This window comes from Schistocerca cancellata, chromosome 1, assembly GCF_023864275.1.
Source record: "Schistocerca cancellata isolate TAMUIC-IGC-003103 chromosome 1, iqSchCanc2.1, whole genome shotgun sequence".
Classification (NCBI taxonomy): Eukaryota; Metazoa; Arthropoda; class Insecta; order Orthoptera; family Acrididae; genus Schistocerca; species Schistocerca cancellata.
The window spans coordinates 511466215-511493355 of NC_064626.1; the positions used below are offsets into that span (position 1 = coordinate 511466215).

At 38.8% G+C, this 27141-nt stretch overlaps 1 protein-coding gene across 2 annotated transcripts in view; it reads right to left on the reverse strand.

Moving 5' to 3' along the window:
• Window positions 1-7667: 7667 nt before the first annotated feature.
• The window catches only part of LOC126178310 (probable cytochrome P450 304a1), a 157261-nt gene continuing 137787 nt past the window's right edge, over window positions 7668-27141 (reverse strand). The window contains exons 8-10 of one of the 2 annotated variants that reach the window (XR_007536222.1): window positions 21521-21662; window positions 20982-21214; window positions 7668-8094 (exon numbers count right to left, since the gene is read on the reverse strand). Coding sequence is in view for 1 of the 2 variants with exons in the window: in XM_049924522.1 (XP_049780479.1) it covers window positions 21042-21214; window positions 21521-21662 (315 nt within the window). In the remaining variant the exon portion in view is untranslated. Of the gene's footprint in view, window positions 8095-20741; window positions 21215-21520; window positions 21663-27141 lie in introns of those variants that run through there. The other variant, XM_049924522.1, reaches the window with a different exon arrangement.

Below are 27141 nucleotides of genomic sequence, written 5' to 3' on the forward strand. Positions count from 1 at the left end.
AGTACCTACACAATATTCCAATAAGGTACAACACAACTCCAGAGTTCGATAGTTACTTAAAAAAATATAAATCTATCTTGAATAACACAATAAAGGAGGCAAAGAAATGAGACAATGACAGATACATAGAACAAGCTTCAAACAAAATCAAAGCAATCTGGCAAGTTGTAGAGAAAGAAACCCAACCTGACAAAAATAGAGTTAATAATATTGTATTAAAGGCTGGCTTGGAAAACATTAATAACCCAGAGGAAGTAGCTCATATGTTTAATAACTATTTTATAAGTGTAACAGAGGAACTAGTGCAACAGGCCTCCAACAGAAAACAGCATACAGAAACAGGGGAAAAGGTCTCAAGCAAATCAATGTTCTTGTACTCAACAAATGTAGAAGTTGTACAGGTTACAATAAAAGGTCTCATAATGAAACACTCTGCAGGAGTAGATGATATACCTGATTTCATTACAAAGAAATGTGGGGACCTCATTACTGAGTCCTTAACTAACCCACTTTTGCTAGAGGAATTTTTCCTTCATGTTTGAAAATAGCAAAAGTAAAGCCATTGTACAAGAAAGGTAACAAAGATGAAATTTGCAACTACAGACCATTGGCACTTTTGTCTGTTTTCTCAAAAATATTAGAAAGGCTCTTCACTAACAGACTTCTTAGAGGATAATGGCATTCTGTCAGAATCTCTACATGGATTTAGAGCATACTGTTCAACCAAATCAACAGTTCACTCCTTTCTATTTGAGGTGCTGTTATCATAAGATAACAAAAAACTTACCATGGGCATATTTTTAGATTTGTAAAAGGCATTTGACACCATAAATTATGAAAAATTGTTACACAAGCTAGAAAATCTTGGCATCAGAGGAACAGCTAACAACTGGCTCAGCTATTATCTTAAGAACAGGGAACAGTATGTGGAAATAGGTCAGGAAAGGCATAATGTCATTAGGAAATATAATTCCAAGCTACTGACTGTTAAATACGGTATACCACAAGGATCAGTAATGGGTCCAGTTCCATTATTACCCTATGTAAATGACCTAAACATAAGCACTGACAGCAGTAAAACATTTCAATTTGCTGGTGGTACAAGAGTTCTAATTACAGGGAACTCAGGAGAAACCCTTGTATAAAACATAAGAGAAACCACTGACAGGCTAACATGTTACTTTGACTTAATAACCACTGGAAAAACTGTAGATATGGATATACACACAGCACAAACAAAAAGTCTGATATAACCCTATCTAGAGCAATATGGACAGACAATTACCAAAAATCTCATACCAGATTTCTTGGATTTCATCCACAAGACGGCTCGAAGAGGAAAGTACATACTGAGCAAATTAACAAAAAATTAAGGACTTCTTGTTTTGTGTTGTGTATATTAAAAATGTGTTCTAGCTACAACACTCTTCCATGTGTATATTATACAGGTGTACAATCTCAGCCCCGGTATGGGATTATATTCTGGGGAAATTCTGGAGATGCTATCAAAACATTCAAAATTTTTTAAAAAAATTATAAGAATAATGGAAGGGGTAGATAATTGCAAATCATGTAGATGATTGTTTCAAAAAAGGATGATCCTGCCTCTTTCATATATATATATATATATATATATATATATATATATATATATATATATATATATATATATATATATACCTAAAAACAAAGATGATGTGACTTACCAAATGAAAGTGCTGGCAGGTCGACAGACACACAAACGAACACAAACATACACACAAAATTCTAGCTTTCGCAACCAACGGTTGCCTCGTCAGGAAAGAGGGAAGGAGAGGGAAAGACATAAGGATTTGGGTTTTAAGGGAGAGGGTAAGGAGTCATTCCAATCCCGGGAGCGGAAAGGCTTACCTTAGGGGGAAAAAAGGACAGGTATACACTCGCACACACACACACACACATATCCATCCGCATATACACAGACACAAGCGCATATATATATATATATACTTGAATATATTTAAAACAAAACTCAACACACAAAAAGACCACTCATCACTCGAAATCACACAATACACAGCTATGATACGAGACAAAAATTGGATGTACACGTTTAAAGTACCAACACAAATTTCATGAATTTAAACATGGCTGCGGCAGCAACTGTTAAAATTCTTCACAATAAAGGATGACAGCCAAAAACAGTTGCAGGATAAAATTTTTTATTAAAATTCTTGACCAAGGTTTCGGTATATATAAATATACCTTCATCAGAAGTAAAACTTCCTGAACAGAAAGACACATTCATTAGAAAAGCCATATCAACGAAAGTAAGAAACAGAAGCTTAAGTAACGGTGAAATTACTACAGTAGTGTAGGCACAAAATCATTAGTACTTACTAAAATTACATCATGCAATGGAGAATAATAAAAACAATTATGCCAAAGGCGTCGTCAATAATTAAAACATCATCTCCATTTGTACAACATGTGTAATGGGCACAAGGTCAAAGCGAACAGTATTAACAGCATTACTTCACTTATGAACTTTTGAGACACGAGTGTGAAAGCACTAGGGCAGATGGTTTCGCCGAGAGAGGGCACTTGCATGTGCCAGACTTGCGCATATTACAATCCATAAGTACTTACATAAGCGCATCAAAAAATTATTAAAAGTTGTGTTAATTCAAACTCTGTCTTAATAAGTAAAACGTATCAGGCCAATTAAAGACATTTATATAAAATAGAAATATAGAACCAATTTATCTGTATCCTAGTGTCAAACGGATAAAGCTTGCGCTTGGAACATCTGACGAGAGAGGGCACTAGTGTAATGCGCTGGGTATTGCCGCTAGTTTTATAATATAACAAGGAGTGGAAATGTGCAAAATACAATGAGAGAGTCTTATAAGAGATAAACATACTGAACTCAGCTTATTAATTAATTTGTCTATGTGTTAGCTCTGTTTTAACTTCTTATTCAACTGAAATCCAAGAGTATTACACACTGTGTTTCATTTAATGCATGACTATTAATGTCCAATTCTGCCACTAAAAGGTGATTATTGCTTGTTTAAAACTGTATAAAATGACTCTGTGGGATTAAGACTTATACTGTTAGCCATGAACCACTTGTATGTCTGTTCAACTAAATACATAGGTATTACAATTAGGAACAACTTAAATTAGAAGGAACACATAGAAAATGTTGTGCGGAAGGCTAACCAAACACTGCGTTTTATTGGCAAGACACTTAGAAAATGCAATAGACCTACTAAGGAGACTGCCTACTCTACACTTGTCCATCCTCTTTTAGAATACTGCTGAACGGTGTGGGATTCTTACCAGATAGGACTGACTGAGTACATCAAAAAAGTTCAAAGAAAGGCAGCAGGTTTTGTATTATTGTGAAATATGGGAGAGAGTGTCACTGAAAAGATACAGGATTTGGGCTGGAAATCATTAAAAGAAAGGAATTTTTCATTGTGACGGAATCTTCTCATGAAATTACAATCACCAACTTTCTCCTCCGAATGTGAAAATATTTTGTTGACACCAACCTTCATAGGGAGGAATGATCACCATGATAAAATAACAGAACTCAGAGCTCGTACGGAAAGATATAGGTGTTCATTCTTTCCGCGCACTATACGAGATTGGAATAATAGAGAATTGTGAAGGTGGTTTGATGAACCCTCTGCCAAGCAATTGAATGTGATTTGCAGAGTATCCATGTAGATGTAGATGTAGATGTTCTGCTGTCATCTGAGCTGTCTCCTAAAGCTGGTTTTGAGCCCTTGATCGGTACATGTGTGAGGTCAGCTGACTTGCAGTTTTTGACCAAAGTGTTTGAATCTTTGGAAGACCATTTATGAAGGTACAGAACAAGATTGAGATCAGTAATGGTCCTTGTTGGTCCCCATGTGTTATTTCTCCCATTCTGAGGTTATCTTTGTGCCTGTGACACAGTCTTTCTGTGAGAGCATGTGCTTTCTGTCTATTCATGCAAGAGGGATTTCATAACACTTAAGTATTCCAAGTAAAATTTTGTGATTCATACAACAAAAGACTTTGAAAAAGTCACAGACGTTGAGAATTTTTTACAAAAGCCAAACTGAGAAGCAGGTAAAAAAATTCTGCTCATTTAAATTAGTCAGTATTCCATTAGACCACCTCCCAAACACTTCTTGAGATACTGAAAGAAGTGAAACAGGTCATTGATAATTACAAGAGGTTTGCTTGCATCTTGCTTTATAGAAAGGTGTTGCTACAGCTTTTTCAAGTGTAACAGAAAATGTGCCCTGACTCACTGATTTGTTCCAAAGGTAGCCTAATGCTAAACTGACGTCTATTGGTGGTACATGCCGTGTCTGCAAAAGTTAATTTAATACCCCATTTTTGGTTGTTTATTGTTGGGTGCAATGTTTGCTGTGACTGAGGAAGTAATCATTGAATGAAATAGCCAGTAATTTGGAAGTGTCACCATTTCTACCAAAGCAATTTTCTGGGGACTCAGTTTCATTTGTGATCTTATTTTAGTTTGTTTCTTGTTTAATAATGTTCCAAATTGTTTTTACTTTATTCATGGACTTATATTTTGAGCATATGCATGAGTTTCACTTTTATAACAACAAGCTCGAGAATCTTATGATTCTGGTGGTAATGGAGTTTCAACTCTTGACTACAGAGTGTCCTATGAATTGAGTACAGCTCTCTTTTTTAAGCACAAGACCTCACAGACAATATTAATTTTTCCTCAGACTTTTTGTAGATGATGAAGTACTATATTTAAAAAAAAACGTGCATCTGCACAAATATTCAGTCAGATTCAAGAAAGATTTGACAGTGCTGCAAGACTGTCAACTTGCTTTAATGTTGAGAAATGTAAAATTGTGCACCTCAAGAATGTGTAGTATCCTATGACTACAGTATCAATGAGTCACAATTGGAATTGGTCAACTCAACTCATACATATCTTCTCTGATGGCAATAGGATCCTTTCAGTAGTATAGCTGTCATTGTCACAAGGCCAGAATCGTGTGGCAGCAGCTCGCACAGCACAATAGTGAAGTGTTGTTGATATCTTGAGCACCAAATTTACCAAATCTGAACATAATGGAACACATCTGGGACACTATCGGTCACCAGCTTCATGCCCACAAACCATCTGCCCAAAATTTAGTGGAACTGTTTGACTTCTGCATAGACACCAGGAAAATTGCAAAGGATTTGTTGAATCCATGTGGTATAGAATCTTGGCTGCATTGCATTCCATAGGTGGACCAACATTCTATTAAGCTGGTGTTCATAATGTTCTGGCTCATCAGAGTTCAGAGTAAGGTATGGGAAGGTAACATATTGAATTCTGGTGCTAGTCAGGGCAAACGGGTCCTATTGACTGCCATGTCATCCTCAGCTAATGGCGCCATCGAATGCAGTAGGGGGGACCATGTGGACACCAAGTCTCTCTCCCAGTCATCATCAGGTTTCTTGACCTCTGAACCAATACTAATCAGATGAGTAGCACCTCATCTGGGCTCACAAGGCTGAGTGCATACCATCCCAATCCTTCCACAAAGGAAAAGAAGGTGGCAGTACCAGGAATCAGGTCCAGGTCGCCTGCATGTCAGTCAGCCAAGTTGACCACACTGCCATGGAGGCAGGCAGTGTAAAGAAAATAAGTGAGTTATAATATAATGCAGAAAATTCTTTTTTGTTTCAGGCACTTTTGACTAGGTAGATAAAGAGAGCTGTTGACTTTCACATGCAACTACATTTGGAAGTGGAAAAGGATTTTGTTGCTGTACATAAGTTAAAACACACCAAACAGTTCTCATTAAATGAGTGTACAAAAACTGTCTGTTGTATCTGTCTCATTTTATTTAACCATTTTGTAATACACTAAATACTCCTTGATTTTTCTTCTCTTGTCTAGAGCCAAGAACATAGGAACTGAGAATAGTGTATATGAAATATAAAAATGGCGGCATGTGCTACAAGAAATACACAATAATTCTGATCATTTAGAGCACAGTAGATCATTAAGATATCTTTCTGGACAAAAATAGGTGCAAGATGAGATTTTTCAATTAGATTTTATGAATCAACTGCCACTCATATGCAGATAATAATTTTATTTGTATAAAACTGACATCTTATGTATAGCTTTTAAGGAATATATACTAAAGAGTGCAGTGACTGCCACTTCATGTCACTGCCAGATGAGAAGGAACACAGTCCAAGCAGTGAAGGCACAGTGTCTAGCTACAGCTACCTTGGACAATCCACCAAAGAGATAAACAACAACAACACTATCCACAGCATGCTGGGAAGACTCACTGGCTGGCCAGCAGGCCAAATTCGATATGGCCAGTAGAGGGCTAACCATTGTGACCTGGAAGCAAGTTTGCCTTCCCCTTTCACCACACTTATGCGGGCACAAATACTATGAGTGGCCTTATTTAAATGAGCATGCAAGCTCCTACAGCCATTTCATCTCACGTCACTGTGCTAGGTTGCTATCGATGATAACCATGCTCCGAATTCAGGGCTAGCATTTTGGTGTCTTCTATTATTGACTGTCTACACTTGACCAGACTACCTGGACACGGTTAATTGGAATGGACTCTGGTGTGTGAACTGGACTTGTATTTTCATTGTGTGCAATAAAAATGTGTCAGTAATTGATCTTGTTTTCTTTCAGTCATAATAAAGAGTAAAATGCAATTCTCTTTTTTAAGTTCATTATTGGTCCTTAAAGCTACTGACATTTTAGCAAATATTGGACTGCAAATAAGTTATTTTACAGGCAAATTCTCACAGTGAATTTGTTAAAAACAAGCAGCATTTTTGAGAAAACAGAATTTAGTTATTTTATTCATGAAGTGGTAACTTCATGAGAGAAAAATTTCCTGTCTGTACACAACCAACAGAGTTTTTCAAATCTAACCGCTTTCTGAATTCACATTACAGCTGATTACCTGTGGTTCTCTTTCCTAACTACTGTGTTAGCTCCTGCCACACTGGTGAGTATGGTGTGTGTGAACAATGCTTCAGCTTTGAGTTGGAAAATTTTGTCTGTACAGGATTTCTTGTGTATTAAATTTTAGTTGATAAAGATATCTTGTGGCATAATATATGCAGCCAGGTTTTACCATATATTATTTAAATTTGTGGCACAGAATTTTACCCATTAGCTTGTCTCCATTTTATTGAGGTTTTATGAACAAAGATCACTTATATGTTTCTAGCTCCGGTCTCATTAATAAATTATCCTAAAGGTTGATAGCTGGCAGAACACACAATAGTTGTCACAGTTGCTGATATGCCTCATAAACAGAAAACAAGAGCAGATGTTTGTCCTTTATAAGATACCACAAATTTTGCAACTTGATCCCTAAATGTAATGTGCAGTGACTTTGATATGGCGAAAGGAAGGAACTGTGCAATACACAAATACTTATTAGTGCCCATATAACTTCAGTGTTTTCCATAAACATTAGTATATCCATTATCATATGTAGTAAGTATCATTTCTACACAAAGACTTCACTCTGAATTCAGAAAACTGCTTCTGGATTAAAAAAAAAAAAAAAAAAAGAAAAACAAAAAACGGTTATATCAAAAATTCAGGAAATCAAACTTTTTATGAAGCAATTTGCTCTGATTGCAGCAATGATGTGGTTGATTATCATAATGCCAATTACACTGAACTTAAAATTATGTGCTTCCAGTCTTTATTCATAAATATTACAAATGTATGACTATTAGAAACACAAAAATAGTTCTCCACCAAAGTGACAGTCATTTTCTTTTGATGGAAACTGCCGTCTGCTGGCCTGTGAAACTTTTCCTGTGAAAATACTTTTATCACCAATGATGATATATAAATTTATAAAAAACTGCCAACCTGGCAGTGTCCAAGAACATACTGACAAAATTTTGAATTAATTTTATATTAACATTGTCCTAGGTTGCAGCCTTGTGTTGAACATCCACAAACATATTCATCCAAATATTAGTATCCTTTATGTGAAGCACATAGATGGGTGTGATCTGTTGCAGTGGCATATTCTTCAAAATCCTGAGTATTGCCATAGGAATCAGTCCAGTCACCTGAGGAAATAAAATTTAATTTTTTTATGGTATACAGAAAACAATGAAGAGGATGACATCTCTCTCTCTCTCTCACACACACACGCGCGCACACACACACACACACACACACACACACACACACACACACACACACACACACACACACACAATCACCACACTTTGCTAAAAGGATTTGCTCCTTTCGAATGCCATAATGTCTTTCTGTGGACATGTTACTTGTTAGTTTAAAATGTTCTTTTGGGATATTATTCAAAAATATTCTCATCATGCAACCATATCGTAGCATTCTTTTGAGCTGGAATGCAAATGTCAGTATCCTCCAGTTGAAGCTCAAAAATATTCTCATCATACAAACATATTGTAGCATCCTTTTCAGCTCTGATGCAAGTGTCAGGCTCCTGCAGCTGAAGCTGCAGTTGTATGTCCTTAATCTTGTTTTTTATATTTCTGTGATAGGAAGAGTGAAGGAACTTCATAGCATTTTAGGAGGCAAAAGATGTACATGTTAAGGGCCCATGTATGACATGGTGTAGTATAATTTATAGAACACTGGCTTAAAACTGAGTAACCTTTCTGTAATTCATATTACAAACTATAATGCACATTAAAAACTGTTTCAGAACTTTCAAAAGAGGTAGTGCTTGTGTGATATTACTTAGGAATAGCTCAGTTTTCCAAACTATAGAAAAAAGTGCCTTAATATTTAGAAACATTTTTCTCTTGTTGAGATTAGGCAATCAAAACTTATCATTATCTGCATCTAAGGTGCAACAGATGGTACCTATTTCAGTGCAAATTTGAACAAATTATGATCCTCTGTATGACCAGAAGCAAAGAAATTATATTGTGTGATGATTTAAATAATATTAACTTTGCAGTTGAATCAACTGATTTATCTACTGAGTACATTATATTTGACAAACATGGTCAAACTACAAACAAGAGTAACACTTCAGTTGATGCCATGTTTATGAAACCTATCTCTACAGCAGAACTCAATTTACATAATTTGACAAATGGGCTTTCTGACCATGGAGGCTCCCTACTTAAAACACAACAGATGCACATGAGTAGAAACAGATCCTAATTACCAAAACTGATCTTCAAGTCTCATATCAAAGATTACAACAATTTAACAACAAAAGGGCAGGGTGCAACCAGCTGTGGAATGAGGCACATGTTGGAACAAATGATGCCCATCATCTGGACTCTGAGATCATGCTAGGATTATTCCAGTGATTGCCAGAAAATAATAAAAAGAGCAGCCTTACTAATGGGATTCCAGTGAAGCTTGCAATCTACAGCTTTGCCCCAGAACTGATCTTGGCCCCAAGGTTCTGAATCAAATGGAAGGCCTGAACCAGAGATTTTGAAGATTGTGTGACAAGCTAGGCTGTGACTTCTTAGGTTTGGGTCATAAGAGTTGAAAATTACAGGGTTCCCATAATTGGGTCTTGTGTATACTACACATCAGATGCTGCTACAAAGGTAGCCAAGTGTGTTGCTGCAGGTAGCTGACTGTGAGTGTGGTGCACACAAGGTCTTTTAGATTAGGAAAATCTCCATCCAGTCCAGAAAATGACAGCTGTAGGAGACCATGAAATATTATTGTAAGATATAAAGACAGGTTCCTAGAGGTGAGAGTACTAAGATCCAAGTGACCAGCTGCTGAAGCAATTGCAATGAAGCATCAGAGTTTGAAGTGCTCCTCATAGCTCACAAATACTAAGTACAGGAAGTTGGTAAAAACCCAAAATTGATATTAGTGGGATTTTCAGGGTAATTTAAATGTACATAGTAAGAACAGGCTAATGGGATGTGGAGGTTACGTATTCATTGCAGTAGACTCTCAGACTCGGAGATAGAAATGGAAACCGCATGTGACATTCTTTGGGCAGGACTTAGTATCAATGGTGGGCATAAACTGAATATTGGGTCCTATTAACCCCCTGACTCACACCCAGATGTAACCAAAACTTTAGAGAAGGTATCACCTTGCTAGTAAATGTGTTCCCAAGTCAAATTATCATCAATGGAGGAGATTTTCATCATACAACAACTGACCAGGATAATTACTGCTTTGTAAATGATGGACATGTCAAGACATCATGTACAACAATGCTAAACGATTACTCTGTAACCACTTAGAAAAGATAGTTTAGAAGCCCACTACTGACAAACATATATTAGAGCTATTGGAAACAAGTGTACTTCACTTCTTTGAGGATATTCACATTGAATCTCATGTCAATGGCCATGAGTTAGTTGTAGCAACTGCATAAAGAGGCAGAAGTACTATATCTCAATGAGCAATCTGAAACATTTAGTTTTGGGCAGCAGGATGTAGAAGAACTGTGGCTCAAGTTTTGTAGGATAGTTTACCAAGCACTGGGTAAATACGTATGTAGCAGAACAGTTCATGATGAGAGAAGAGTCATTGCAAAGAAACTTCTAGAAATCAGTGACTACTGCACAATAGATGTAACACAATACATAGGGCTGTAGGTAGAGAGATATTAAAGGGAACATGTTTGGCACTCTAAAGGGATGTTCTTGACCTGGCAGACTGTATTAATAGCAACCTAACATCTTTCACAGATAAATAGTTAAAAATACAATGAAGTACTGTCTCAAAATAACTGATAAATATTCGACCAGATCTTGAAATATTTCAAAATGGTGCAAAGAGTTGCAATTTGCTTTAAGTGAACAGAATTGCAAATATGTCAACATGGCATTCTATGAATACAATATCAATTTAAGTCACAGATGAAATTAGTCAACTCACACAAATACACTGAAGAGCCAAAGGATCTGGTACACCTACCAAACATCGTGTAGGACACCCGCGAGCATGCAGAAGTGCTGCAACATGACATCGCGTGGACTCAATTAATGTCTGAAGTAGGGCTGGAGGGAACTGATACCATGAATCCTCCAGGGCTCTCCATAAATCCATGAGTACGAAGAGGTGGAGTTCACTACTGAACAACATGTTGCAGGCATCCCAGATATTCTCAAAAATGTTCATGTCCAGGGAGTTTGGTGATAAGCGAAAGTGTTTAAACCCAGAAGAGCGTTCCTGGAGCCACTCTGTAGCAATTCTGGACATGTGGGGTGTTGCATTGTCCTGCTGAAATTTCGCAAGTCCATCGGAATGCACAATGGAGATGAATGGATGCGGGTGATCAGATAGGATGCTTACATATGTGTCACCTGGCAGAGTCATATCTAGACATTTCAGGGTTTCCATATCACTCCAACTGCACACGCCCCACACCATTACAGAGTCTCCATCAGTTTGAATAGTCCCCTGCTGACATTCAAAGTCCATCGATTCACGAGGTTGTCTCCATACCTGTACACGTCCATCCACTCAATACAATTTGAAATGAGACTCATTTGACCGGGCAACATGTTTCCAGTCATCAACAGTACAATGTCAGTGTTGACCGGCTCATGCGAGGCATAATGCTTTGTGTCGTGCAGTCAGCAAGGGAAAAGGAGTGGGCCCTCGACTCCGAAAGCCCATATTGACGATGTTTCATTGAATGGTTTGCATGCTGACACTTGTTGATGGCCCAGCATTGAAATCTGCAGCAATTTGCAGAAGGGTTGCACTTCTGTCACATTGAATGATTGTCTTTTGTCGTCGTTGGTCCCGTTCTTGCAGGATCTTTTTGCAGCTGCAGTTCTGTTGGAGATTTGATGTTTTTGGAATGAGATTTTCACTCTGCAGTGGAGTGTGTGCTGATATGAACAAAGTTTTAATCTGCCAGGAAGTTTCATTTGATGTTTTACCGCATTCATGATATTCACAGTACACTCATGAAATAGTCATACGGGAAAATCCCCACTTCATCACTACCTCAGAGATGCTGTGTTGCATTGCTCATGCACCAACTATAACATTCAAATTCACTTAAATCTGTATAACCTGTCATTGTAGCAGCAGTAACCAATCCAACAACTGCATCAGACACTTGTTGTCTTACATAGGCATTGCTGACCGCTGCACCATATTCTGCCTCTTTACATAACTCCGTATTTGATTATGAATGCCTATACCAGTTTCTTTGGTACTTCAGTGTAGCTGGTTGGCAAAATTTTTTGAGATATGAAGTGGAAAGATCATGTAAGCTTCATTATTAAGCAGGAGGCATACTTCAAGCTCATTGGTAGTATACAAGGGAAATACAATCTACCTACACATAAGACTGCTTACATAACATTACTTCAACTCGCCATATAATATGCTAAAGTGTGTAGAATTTGTATCAAATAACACTGACCGGAGTACCTGGACTCATAAAGGTAACTCTGCAGAACATTAATATTCATACTGGATATACTATGAATTTGCCAATATACAGAGAGCTAATACTGTTCTGTGTGAAACAATATACTTTGTTTGAAGTATTAGATAATAACAGCAGCTGAGTAGTATAGAAGGAGGAGGAGTGGCTTTTTGCAAAATACTTATTTTTCTCCTAACATACATATATACATTCCTGGAAATGGAAAAAAGAACACATTGACACCGGTGTGTCAGACCCACCATACTTGCTCCGGACATTGCGAGAGGGCTGTACAAGCAATGATCACACGCACGGCACAGCGGACACACCAGGAACCGCGGTGTTGGCCGTCGAATGGCGCTAGCTGCGCAGCATTTGTGCACCGCTGCCGTCAGTGTCAGCCAGTTTGCCGTGGCATATGGAGCTCCATCGCAGTCTTTAACACTGGTAGCATGCCGCGACAGCGTGGACGTGAACCGTATGTGCAGTTGACGGACTTTGAGTGAGGGCGTATAGTGGGCATGCGGGAGGCCGGGTGGACGTACCGCCGAATTGCTCAACACGTGGGGCGTGAGGTCTCCACAGTACATCGATGTTGTCGCCAGTGGTCGGCGGAAGGTGCACGTGCCCGTCGACCTGGGACCGGACCGCAGCGACGCACGGATGCACGCCAAGACCGTAGGATCCTACGCAGTGCCGTAGGGGACCGCACCGCCACTTCCCAGCAAATTAGGGACACTGTTGCTCCTGGGGTATCGGCGAGGACCATTCGCAACCGTCTCCATGAAGCTGGGCTACGGTCCCGCACACCGTTAGGCCGTCTTCCGCTCACACCCCAACATCGTGCAGCCCGCCTCCAGTGGTGTCGCGACAGGTGTGAATGGAGGGATGAATGGAGACGTGTCGTCTTCAGCGATGAGAGTCGCTTCTGCCTTGGTGCCAATGATGGTCGTATGCGTGTTTGGCGCTGTGCAGGTGAGCGCCACAATCAGGACTGCATACGACCGAGGCACACAGGGCCAACACCCGGCATCATGGTGTGGGGAGCGATCTCCTACACTGGCCGTACACCACTGGTGATCGTCGAGGGGACACTGAATAGTGCACGGTACATCCAAACCATCATCGAACCCATCGTTCTACCATTCCTAGACCGGCAAGGGAACTTGCTGTTCCAACAGGACAATGCACGTCCGCATGTATCCCGTGCCACCCAACGTGCTCTAGAAGGTGTAAGTCAACTACCCTGGCCAGCAAGATCTCCGGATCTGTCCCCCATTGAGCATGTTTGGGACTGGATGAAGCGTCGTCTCACGCGGTCTGCACGTCCAGCATGAACGCTGGTCCAACTGAGGCGCCAGGTAGAAATGGCATGGCAAGCCGTTCCACAGGACTACATCCAGCATCTCTACGATCGTCTCCATGGGAGAATAGCAGCCTGCATTGCTGCGAAAGGTGGATATACACTGCACTAGTGCCGACATTGTGCATGCTCTGTTGCCTGTGTCTATGTGCCTGTGGTTCTGTCAGTGTGATCATGTAATGTATCTGACCCCAGGAATGTGTCAATAAAGTTTCCCCTTCCTGGGACAATGAATTCACGGTGTTATTATTTCAATTTCCAGGAGTGTATGAAGTAAAAACAAAGATGACGAGACTTACCAAACAAAAGCGCTGGCAGGTCGACAGACACACAAACAAACATATTTAAATATGTCTGCTTGTGTCTGTATATGTGTGGATGGATATGTGTGTGTGTGCGAGTGTATACCCGTCCTTTTTTCCCCCTAGGGTAAGTCTTTCTGCTCCCGGGACTGGAATGACTCCTTACCCTCTCCCTTAAAACCCACATCCTTTCGTCTTTCCCTCTCCTTCCCTCTTTCCTGATGAGGCAACAGTTTGTTGCGAAAGCTTGAATTTTGTGTGTATGTTTGTGTTCGTTTGTGTGTCTGTTGACCTGCCAGCACTTTCATTTGATAAGTCACATCATCTTTGTTTTTAGGTATATTTTTCCTACATGGAATGTTTCCTTCTATTATAACCATATCATTAATTTGAACCCAACAATTATGTTTGTTATTGTCGCTGTTGCATTTCGAAATCTTTCCTGTCGTCTTATTTTCTCTTTATTTTCTCTTTCTGTTTTTACCAGTAGTCTCGCTTCGTATTCACCTTCCCCTTTTACCGTAATCTACTATACAATTTTATCCCACCTATATATGCTCAATAATACGTAACCCACTTCCAAACCATAACCAAAAAAATTTTATTTTCCGCTTTCAACACTACCGCTGCAATAAAATCCACCATTTCTAGTCCAATAACAGCTGGTCTTTAAATATGTCTGCTTGTGTCTGTATATGTGTGGATGGATATGTGTGTGTGTGCGAGTGTATACCCGTCCTTTTTTCCCCCTAGGGTAAGTCTTTCCGCTCCCGGGACTGGAATGACTCCTTACCCTCTCCCTTAAAACCCACATCCTTTCGTCTTTCCCTCTCCTTCCCTCTTTCCTGATGAGGCAACAGTTTGTTGTGAAAGCTTGAATTTTGTGTGTATGTTTGTGTTCGTTTGTGTGTCTGTCGACCTGGCAGCACTTTCATTTGGTAAGTCACATCATCTTTGTTTTTAGGTATATTTTTCCTACATGGAATGTTTCCTTCTATTACATAGTAATTTAGATGTAATCCCATAATAATAAATTGAGTACATTAGAATTAGTCATAATTTGTTGTTAGTGTACTTGAGAGTAGTAGCCAGCAGTGGTTGTTTCTGCCTGCTAACTCATTCCATATTCCTGAAGGCTCTCCTTCCAGATGGGACTGACAGAAAACAGTGTGTGGATGAATGAATGGTCACAGGTTTGTCTGACCCATGAAAAGGCACCAAAGAAAACCTGAAAAAATTGAACTGGCAGGCATTTGAATACAGCCACTTATGATTCACCAAAAACCAAGTTACAGTTCAAGAACCAGTGTTTAATGAGGTATCTAGGAATATACTGCAACCCTTTCCCATTCAGATAACACTGATTTTGTGGCATCGTTTATCATCCACTATAAAGTAGAAGCAGTTAGTGTACTTTAGAGAAGTAATCAGCAGTCGTTGTTTCTGCCTGTTAACTCATTCCTTATTCCTGAAGGCTCTCCTTCCAGATGGGACTGACAGGAAACAGCGTGTGGATGAGTGAATGGTCACAGGTTTGTCTGACCCATGGAAAGGCATGGTTGTCATGGTTTGCATGCTGTTTAAGATAAAATAACATACAAATTCAACTGCATACTGGCTGTTAACAGAGGAGTAGGTCCAGCTAGAAATGTGGTTGTCATTTTGTCAGCTTTTCTCTGTGCAACTTAAGAGAAATTCCATCTGTAATGTGTTCCGTATTCGAAGTTAATACAGAGCTAAAGCGTTTAAATTTGTTGAGTGAGCCACGTTACTTCATAATTGCCACCACTTTCCCTGAAACTGTAAAGCTGCTGTTGTCACAACTTGTGGCTAGAACAATTTAAAATACTGAGTGTTCTCAGAGACAGACGTTTCAGGTCACTAAGGTGTGGCAACCTTGAAAGTTTCAGGTTAAAAGTGAGGCCCAGGAACCTCATGGTGTCTTAAAAATTAAGAACAGTATCCCTCATATTCAACTCAGAAAAGTTTAAAACTGAATGGGAATCTTTAAAAGGACACACACAGACTTCTTGGTTGACAATTTAAAACTTCTCCTCAAACTGTTGAACAGTCACTTACATGTGACAAATTGTTGCAAGGCATGAAGAGGAAGTTGTCAACAAAAAAGGGCACTGGACAGGATATTTAACAATGGACATGATATTAGTAATAGCTATGGCCAAGACAGCGACACTTAAGACATTACCTAGAGGGACACTATTCTCCTGCTTAAAGCAGTCAGAGAGGACATCACTCACTCAATGTCTAAAATAGCAGGGCGAGGTGAAGGATGGTATGAAGATGGACAGACTTCCTCAAAAACGCCATTCATGGAGCTGCCCAAGGATAATATTCTACCAAAAGGTACTGTAGGCCTTCTTGATGTCAAAAAGTATAGCCAGGAGATGACGCCAGTGCAGGGAAGCCTATTTTATATCTGTTTCTAGAAAAGCTAGGTTATAAAAGGTGATGTGATACCTGCTGAAGCCACGCTGAATGCATCTAAGGAGCTGTCTGGATTCTAAGATCCAGGGAAGGCGCTATTTGGCCATCTGCTTCACGGTCTTTCCCACACCACTAGAGAGGGCAACAATATGATAACTACTTGGGTATGCTCAGTCCTTCCCAGGTTTTAAGAACGGAATTAAAATGGCCTCTCACCACAAGTCAGGAAGGTGACAGATGCCCAAATGTGGTTAAAAAGACTGAGGAGGATTTCTTTGCTACACCCTGTGAGGTGCCGTAATGTACTATAAGTGACCCTATGGTGACCAGGTGATGTGTCACAAGCTGCAGCTAGGGCAGAATCCAGCTCCCTCATGGGGAAGGGGCAGTTGTATTCTTCATTAGTGATGGAACGGAAGTTTCAGCTCACTCTGGAAATCTCAATTCTGGCTGATAGTGATGGTAGCTATTGCAAAATAGGCCACCATAGTCTGGGCAATGTCTTGCAGAGTGGTCTATAGACTTCTGATCACCTTTACAGCAGCCACTGTGCACTTGACACCTCTTCCAGAAATCCTCCTGATGGCCTTCCATATTACTGTACTTTTAGTGGAATGGTGTAGGGTTGGCAGGAACTGTTGCCACACTCCCTTCTTGTGCTCCCTAATAAGTCAGTAACACATTGCCCTTGCTTCCCAAAAGGCTCCAAGGTTCTCTCCAGTTGGGTAGCATTTGAACCTGTGTAGAGCAGTCCACCTTGACCTGATTGCAGAATGACATTGATCATTCGACCAAGAACAAGTTGCCTTTCCAACTGGGCTGAAGACTGTGGAATGGCTTATCCTGTTAACCAGTTCCTATACTATCCTCTTTCTTCAATAGGGACTGATAACCTCAGCAGTTTGGTCCCATAGGACGCTACCACAATTTTTCCTTCTTCAAACAGATTGCAGTACCAGATCTACCTTCATTTACATTATTTTCACAAAGTATTAAATTTCTTGTCTCATTGTAGTCATCAAAAGAAAAAGTGATTCTTGTTTTCTCTATAATGAAGACACCAATTTTAAATGTAGGATGTTATGTATTACTACATAGTTTTGCAAGAAACTAGTTGTAAGTGAAACACTGAAGTTTTGTTCAAAACAAAGAACTTGAAATTATGGACAGCTGAGAGGCAATTTCTTCTTTTCTGTTTTAGCCTCCTGGCCTGTCACCTCAGTATCCTGTCTTCTGTGTTTCTCTGTGGTGAGGTTTTTATTATACGAACAATGATGCACTGTGTTCATGATGTTGCTGTTATGTGGAAGATGGTTGTGACACTGTTGTTATCAAGATGATGATGATGATGATGATGTTGATGATTGCAGAGTATTATGGGAGCTTATGAAGTATTATGTGAGGAACATGTTGATTTTATGGTTAGGAAATAACTGTTATAAAACATCAATTATGTTCATGGAATCATATGGCAATGAATACACACTGAAGTATACGATTCTGGAGAGCAATTCGTCGTCAGCTGATACTCGTATCCAAGTTTTCATTTCTCTCCTGAGATTTCCTTTGTCACGGTTCAGGTGTGGAAGTGTCGTTGATGGCTTAGCAATCCAATCCTAGTGTGGAACAGGCAGCCACAGACATTACAGCTGATGGAAGGTGGAGGAGTTTACGTCTCCGGCGTTTGTCATTCTCCATTTTATGATGTTCCAGCTCAAAGTTTTGAAGAGCATTTGAGGTAACTGAGTGCCAGCGTCTTCAATCTTCTGCTATTGTGAACCAGTTACTCGGATCGATGTCCAAGTTTTTCAGATTTTTCTTGTACTGATCCTTATAACATTTGAGAGAGGCACCTCGTGGCCTTTTACCTGTACTCACTTCGCTGTACAGCATTTGGCATGGAATTAATAGCACAGTTAATGACAGGATAGAATGTAAAGTGGTAATTGTGATCTATTGGTACTGTGTGTGAAAAACAGTGGAAATCCTTGGTTCAAATGAATAACTTTATTATGAATAGAAGTACATGGAATAATGATTCATTCTTAAACAACTAAACAATCATTAGAAACTGTCTTGCCATAATTGCTGTTCGCAAAAAAAACACCACACTTGAATAACTTGTTATTGACATAGTTAACTAAGGATTATTTTTCAACATTACACAATGTGGAGGAACTGCAATCCCCATTCTTAATCAAGAGCTGAAACTAGAGATGGCAGAGACCTTGGATGCTGGTGTATGGAGCAAAGTCGTGCTGATATGATCATCATCTCCAACCTGCTCCTCTGTTGTACACAATAAACAATGCTGTAAAATGTGTTAAAACATTTTGTATTTAACATTTTCTCAAGTTGAATATGGTTATCACACTCCAACCATAAAAAACACCTCCATATTGTAACAACCACCTCCCCTGTAATTCACTCTTGGCACTCCACATGATGGATGGAAACACTCTGCAGGCATTCCCCAAATTAAAACCCTTCAAGTCTACTTCACAATCACGTCACAATCACATCACCTGCTTTGGCAGCTATAGAAGGGCTGAGATGTTCCTGATGGATTTCTGAAAATTGTAATATGGAAGGCGAATCGTCAACTTTGGTTTATGGGGATAATTTTAGAAAAGTGTTGTTCATCTGTAAAGGAGACCATGTGTAGAAGACTAGTGTGACACATTCTTGAATACTGCTCAATTGTTTGGGGTCCCCACAACCAGTTCACAGATGGGCTACTAGATTTATTACCACTGCATTTAATCAACATACAAGTATTACAGAGATGCTTCAGGAACTCAAGTGGGAATCCCTGGAAGGAAGGCAATGTTCTTTTTGAGGAACACTACTGAGAAAATTTAGAGAACTGGCATTTGAAGCTGACTGTGGAATGATCCTACTGCTGCCAACATACATTTTGCATAAGGACCATTAAGATAAGATACCAGAAATTAGGGCTCATGTGGAGGCATATAAACAGTCGCTTTTCCCTCACCCTATTTGCGAGTGGAACAGGAAGGGAAATGACTAACAGTGGTACAAGATATTCTCCACCATGCACCATGCGGTGGCTTGTGGGGTATGCATGTAGATATCTTATTCATACGCAATGCAGTTGATTAACCCAAAAGAAATGCTTCTGTTAATTACAACCCATATTGTATGAAATAATAACTGCTGTATGAACGCCTGTATCATGTCTTACATACATAGCAATTATTGGGATTAACTACTTCAGTAAATGTAAGTTCATACATAGCAATTATTGGGATTAACTACTTCAGTAAAGGAATTTTGCCTACATACAGATACATTTTTCAACATTCCATCAGTTCTGCTTTCAGATGATACTGTTGTATAACTCAAATTGTGAATGAGAAAAAATCCAGGACTGCATCATTAATACACTTGACAGCTTAGAAACATAGTCCCAGTTAACCGATAAAATCTGAACTACTCAAAAACACATTTGGTATCAAGAGTCAAAATGCCATGAAATAAAAATAAACCATAAAATATGGAAAGAGCATAAGCAGAATCTATTAAATTTTTAGGACCAAGTACATGGTTTATCACAATTGCTAGTACAGGCTTCTACAGGTTGTGGAGGGAAGTTAGTAGATAAAATGTTAACATGGAATACATATCAAGTAAAACTGATACAGTCTTCCAACGTATATTGTATCTGACTGGTACATTTTCGGATATGGGTTCATTATGAAGTTTTATCTACTACGTCCCCTCTACAGCCACTAGAAGTCTGTAATGGGAATTCTGAAACACTCTGTGTAGATAAGAATTTAAATATAATATGCATATTGAACACATAACAGTTTAATTATGTAGCTTTGCTTTTGGGATGCAAATATTATGCAGTGACACTGACTTGGACACAAAGAAAATTGCACCCTTCAGTTCAAAACAATGTAGATGGGAGTTATCCTTGCAACATATCTTTTGTTCCCAGAATCCTCCTGGCCTCAATATACCACAACATCTCCCACACAGTTTCCCCTCACTCTGTTCTGTCACCCACTTCCAGTCCACTCCCCCACAATGTCATCAGCATCATCATCACACGCTGCACAAAGTCACCAGTTCCAGTACCATGTGTTGGATTTCTATCACAGTCATCTATTGCCTATCCCTCCCACAATCCAATCTTGCACATCTGCTGCCTCCCTCTGAGCCATCAGCCACCCTTCCCCAATCCTCCCTCCCACTCCCTGCCTGTTTTTTCATATTGCCCACTCAAACTAACACGAAAACATCACACCAGTCTACCTGCCAAACTGCAGCACAATGTATCTATACAGATATTTTGTGTGTGTGTGTGTGTGTTTCAGTGAGTTAGCGAGCTTGTACCTTTACTTCTTAATTATTCACATTCAGCAAGAGCTTTTTATACCATACTGAAATGTAATACTAATTTCTAATGTTTGTCCAGTATCCTAATCTGATTATTAATAAATGTACCTATCGCCTCATGCCTGTATTTTCATTGTGGATGTCCACCTGGGAATGTGATATGTCCTATCAGCGAGGCACAAACCGTGCCCAGAATGCAGGAGCTGTCTCGATGATGCCTGGAATGTTGCTGTCTGGCAGAGGCGCGCCATCTGGCTTGACTGAAAAGTTCTGCAGGAGTGTCGAGAATGTGAGAAACAAATTCTGGCGGGCAAAAGTCTCTCCAGCACACAGACGTTTACCTGCAACATAGAGGGGTCTGTATATGTGCATACTCTTCTTCTGTTATCAGCAAATGTCTAGCAAGTCTTAAATGACATTAAATAAAATGAAGATAAAAATTGGGGTTCAAATATAATTGTGGCAATTTGTTATGACATGAACAACTCGATGATAGTGAGTACTTTCTCTCTCTTAAACACAACTTATATAGGCCTAATACTGTTCTTGTAGTGCTGCATTGGACAAAGGTGGGTAGCAGTGTTACCAGATTGGATTCTTGGTAAATCTAAAAAATGACTGTAACACTAAAGAGGCAGTATACGTACCAGCCCCAAATGGCAAGGTAAAGTCTTTCTTGCTGAGTTTTCCATCAGTATCCAAAAACCTCTCAGGTCTGAAGTTGTTTGGATCACCCCACAGATCTCCATCCATGTGCATGCTAATTAAGCATGTTATCACAACAGTTCCCTACAATAAGAAAATCACATATTCAGTTCTTTCACATATTGTGTTAATTTGTAACTCACATACAAGGGAGGAATTAGTATTCTGATGGAAAATTTACTCTCAACTGAAAGTCAAGTACTATTCATTATCCCCATGTTTTTGATATTCACTGAAGCTGAAGCCTGTAATGCAATCCCTTGTTCCAAAAATACCAGGAAAAGACCCAAAAACAACAGTATATAAATCTGTATACAGTGCACAAGATCCACAATCTAGACTAATCCTTGTTTGCAACTAGTTTATTCTAATATTGAAATAAATGAATGTTTCTTATGTGAAATAGGCACAGCCATGTGTGTAGTACCAACAAAAATATGTTAAATTTTATTCTTTATTGTTCATGATATTACCAGAATATTCATGAATATTACCAGAATCTTTATTCAAAAATCTAGGATGGAATAATAAAACAGTATGACTTTGTTAGTATAGATTGCTACTCATCACATAGAGGAGGCTTTGATTGAGACAAGCACATTTTCCACACACACACACACACACACACACACACACACACACACACACACACACACACACACACAGGCACTTCTAAATCCAATGAATCTGATAGCTTAGTTTACTTTTCAATATACTTTTACAAATGCCAGTCTGCCACTCAACACTTCCTCTATGGGGTGAGTAGCAATCTACCATAATTTATATTGTTGTTTAGACATAGTTAAGGAAGTATTCATAACTGAAGACTCGTGGAAAGTTCTTGCACTTAGAAATCTGACTCTGCTAATAATTACTTGTTTTAGGACCCACATATCTTATATGAAACCCTCATTTCGTTCTTTACAAAGGAGAACATTTTGACTTCTTTGAGAATTTGTGTAATTAAAAAAGTTTTTTATTCAACATATTGTTGTGGTACAAATTCCACAATTTTTTAATCTTAAAATGTAATTGTTTTAAAATTTCATTGTTACCGGTACTGTTTTGTAGCCATACTTTCCCATGTCAAAAAATGCATAATTTTACTGCAAAAATATGTTTCATATACCAACTTTTAGCTAAGTGTGGTGTACAGTGCCACTGGCAGACATGATCTATGTCTCCATTTAGCAATCAACTTCAATACTTTAAGAAGTCAGTCTCAAAATCTGTTTAGCAAAGAAATTAAAATGTTTTTGTAAAGTCAGCTTCAGTTTAGCCTGCAATAATTTATCATCTGCATAGTTAGTCTCTGAAGTTAATTTTTAAGAAATTTTCAAGAACATTTGATCTATGAAGTTGACCACTGTTAAAATGACACTGAATAAATCACAAATATTGATGGATAGCAAAGTAGATGAACTAATTTGAATATTATACTAACTATCAGTTCCTGTATACAACATTTGTTAGCTCAGATATTGAAAAGGACAGTATTAAATGCATCAATGACACAGCTAACTTACAGCAAAATAATTTTTGGAAAGGTAAGTATACTTTCTTATGTTAGGAGTGTGTTACTCTGGTTTTGTTGTTATTGTTGTTGTATTCAGTTCAAAGAGTGGTTTTATGCAGCTCTCCAAGATAATCTATCCTGTACAAGCCTCTTCATCTCGGAATAACTGCTGCAACTTATATCTATTTGAACACACTTACTATAATCATACCTTGGTCTCCTACAATTTTTGCTCCCCACACTTCCCTAGTTACCAAACTGATGATTTCTCCTTTCCTCAGGATGAGTCCTGTCAACTGAGTTCTTCTTAGTCAAGTTGTGCCATACATTTCTTTTTCTGCCAGTTTGATCCAGTACTTCCCCATTACTTAATCTACACATCTAATATTCAGCATCCTCTATAGCAACATATTTCAAAAGCTTCTGTTCCATTCTTGTCTGAACTGCTTATCACATTTCACTTCTGTACAAGGCAACACTCCAGACAAACACTTTCAGGAAGGACTCCCTAATGCTTAAATTTATATTATATGGTAACAAATTTTTCTTTTTCGGAAATGTGTTTCTCTCTTTTGCTATCTGTACTTTATATCCTATTTACTTCAATTCGAACAGCAAACTCAACTGTTACTTTTAGTGTCTCATTTCTTACTCTAATTCCTTCAACATTCAACTACATTCCATCAACCCTGTTTTACTTTGGTGGTGTTCATCTTATAGGCCCTGAACATCTTTTCAAGATGCTACTCATTTCTTTACTGTCTGTGATAGAATTATGTCACTGGCAAACCTCAAAGTTTTTATTTCTTCTCACTAAACTTTAATTTCCTTTACAAATTTCATTACATTAAAGTTAAAAGAAGCTCTCATTCTAGATTGCCACCTGATGTGACCAATGACTTTTTGCACCCAAGTAGTTTTATGTTAGGAGAAAGTTCTGTTCCTAAATAAGGCTAACAAAAGAACTACATGCCTTTCTACTTAAAAATGACTACAGGCAGTGGCAGCTGCTGTGTAAGAGCATGTGAACATCCTAACTTTCAACACCTTGTGGATTTAGTGGTTATTTTTCTCTGATTATTGTTAAACTAACATAGATGCTGCAATGTGAAAGATACGGTACTTAAATCTAATATATTACTATTCCTCTAGACTCCGAGAAACATGGCATCAGGGTCGCAAGCACACCTTCTGTTGTGCACGTTTTTAGGAGACTTTTTTGTGTATGCGCAACTCGTGTGATGTAATTGCCTCATGAGCCAAATTCATACGGATTTATATAAACAATGTGCACAACTAGCTCTTGCCATTCAACTAGAGGTTTACATCAGTGCCACCAGGTGGTAGCACATTGTGGCAGACTTTTATCCTCATTCACTCAGCATAAATCCTACTATAAGAATAAGCCTGATGTAAGCAAACAAAGTATCTTGGCGTAACCTTGGACTCTCGTCTTAATGTGAAGCCCACATAAATGAGGTCTACAGAAAGTTATGTGCCATAATGTCCATCCTACATCCAATCCTCAACACATCTAGATCCCTTCCCTGGTCTGAAGGAGTAACTGTGTATCAGGCAATTAATTATACGGCCGGTAATGGAGTATGCATGCCCTGTCTGGGGATATGCAGCAAAGCAGCATCTGAACAAACTCCAGAGGCTCCAGGACCATGCCCTAAGGAGGGCACTGCATCTACCCCTGGGTTTCCCCACTGATGTTCTGCACGCCACAGCTGAAATCCTCTTCCTGAACGAGCATTTCCAAGAATGGGCAAGGGCCATATATGAGAGCTCTTCCAGATCTGGAAATGACCTCATCCAGTCCCTAGGTCAGAATAACATGTCCAGTGACAAGCACAAACATCGAATGACGATCTTCAGCGACTAAGTCGAACAGAAAATCCCTATCTCTAAGTCCTAATCCTGTTCCCTTCCCCCTAAAATCAATCACCTCGCCAACCTCAGGCAAGTACCAGACACACACAGAACATTCATGACGTTACACAGACATCCAAAAATCACATTAAAAAATCACACACACCATCAAACACTTGGAATAAAAGCCAAAACACTACAAACTCCTCAACACACTTCCCCAAAGAGGGGAAAGTATCAGATGAGAGTGAGGGAAACAAATAAATGCAATAACTGGTCAGCAGCCGTAGACCTCGTACCGTGGTCTTTTGGAAGTAGATCCAACTTACGTATTAGATATCTTATTACTACGTCACTGTAAAAGAATCTTTAAGACATTCTGATGTATTAACAGCCACCAACATTTTTCTTAATTATACTTTCAACTACGTAATTTTTATTTTAAAAACGCCTACAGTCACCGTCTCTGTAAAAGTTATTTGTACTGTGATTGTCTTGCTGTTCATAAGTACGGTGAAAATGGATAACACTGCTTCCTGCTTCGTAGCGAAACATGCGCGCGGAACACTGTCAATGGCGAGAAATGAGTTGTTCTTAATGTTTTTCACAAGATTACATAGAAAAATCAGCTTTTGATGTTTTCAAGACACACTATGTAATAAATAAAAGAGAAAGTATGTTACTAGTATGCGTGGTGTAAACGGTAGCTTAGTGGAATGATTATCGTGTATGCTGGCGGGTGGCGGTTCGAAACTGAGCTACAATGTCTTTATGTTTGGTTTGAATACCGAAGTCATTTAAATATAGAAGTCATCAAATATACATTAATTAATTCATATTTAACCATCATTTTTCAAGAAAAATGCAAGTCTTCTAGTTTCTAATGACATATCACACGCAAAACTTTGGTTTTCATTGCAAATATACATTCTTAATTATCGAAATTTGTAAAAAATTGTTAAAGACTTTTGAAATTAAGAAAACATTACACAATTACATTTTCTGGAGAAAAATCAAATATTCTTCATTTTATACGCCAATTGTTTTGTAGGATGGATGTGGTCTCTCAAGAGACAAAGTGAAAAGCATTGTAGAAACGTGGGAAACAATTTTTGCGGCATCCAACACACTGTACAAATGTTGCATTTTTATAGTTGTCTCCGTAATATTGCAATCTGAACCCAATGTAACTGATCTGGAGGCAAGTTAAGGGATCTGTCACGAGAAATAACAAGACATTTAAGCTGCCACATGTACTGGAACTAATGCACCAAGCTTTGTAACACGTCTCTGCTGAGCGATGGCGAAATGCAGAGCAGCACATCATAAAGGAGGAGGAGAAAATGTGTATTTTTTGTTGGCTTGGGATTCTGTTGCTGATTGCCTCATTATCAATGTAGCAGTACTGAAATGTACCGTATTCCCTCGGAGTCCGATACGGAAGGAGTTTAGAGATTACCAGACGAGTGACTGTAATACCTTCAGTGACTTCAAATATTTAACTATATAGAAAATCAGCGCTTTTATGCCACACATAGCTCATGAAGAAAAATTACCCTTCTTAAAGTCAGGAATTTTCATCACTCTTGTTTTCAATTACAATACTATGTTAGCTAAGATCGAGAGCATGTTATGTTTTCCGTCCGGTCACCTACGAAGCATATCGCCTGAGTTTTGCCATATATTACTTCTTTCTGTTTAAAAATTAAGTTACATTGTTTCTCTGCTCGTATTTTTATACGTTTTCACATCACAGCAGGTTAGTAGGATCACTTGCCTAGCCAATGCTGTCCAAGTAAAAAGCACCGGTAAAGCTGTTGCCTCGTATCATCACTGAGTTGATGTACGTGTAACGCACAGCATAAAACGTATCCGAATTGTTGTATTTTGACTGTACTCGAGACAGCTTGGCTTCCGCTCCATGTGAAATGAAATTTATTGAGAGTCCAGCAAACGCAGAAGATTATATAGTGTAACGTTTACATAAAGTTTGTTCTTATGATGACAGCACACTCCTCAGATTGATAATTCATTGAATGTTGAGAAATTAGATCGGACGCCAGTATATGTTAATGTTGTACTGACAGCAAACATATTTTGTGGGTTTCTGAATGAGTGGTAGTAAGTTATGTATTTTATAATACAGTAATCCATTTTAGGTGCTGAGGATCA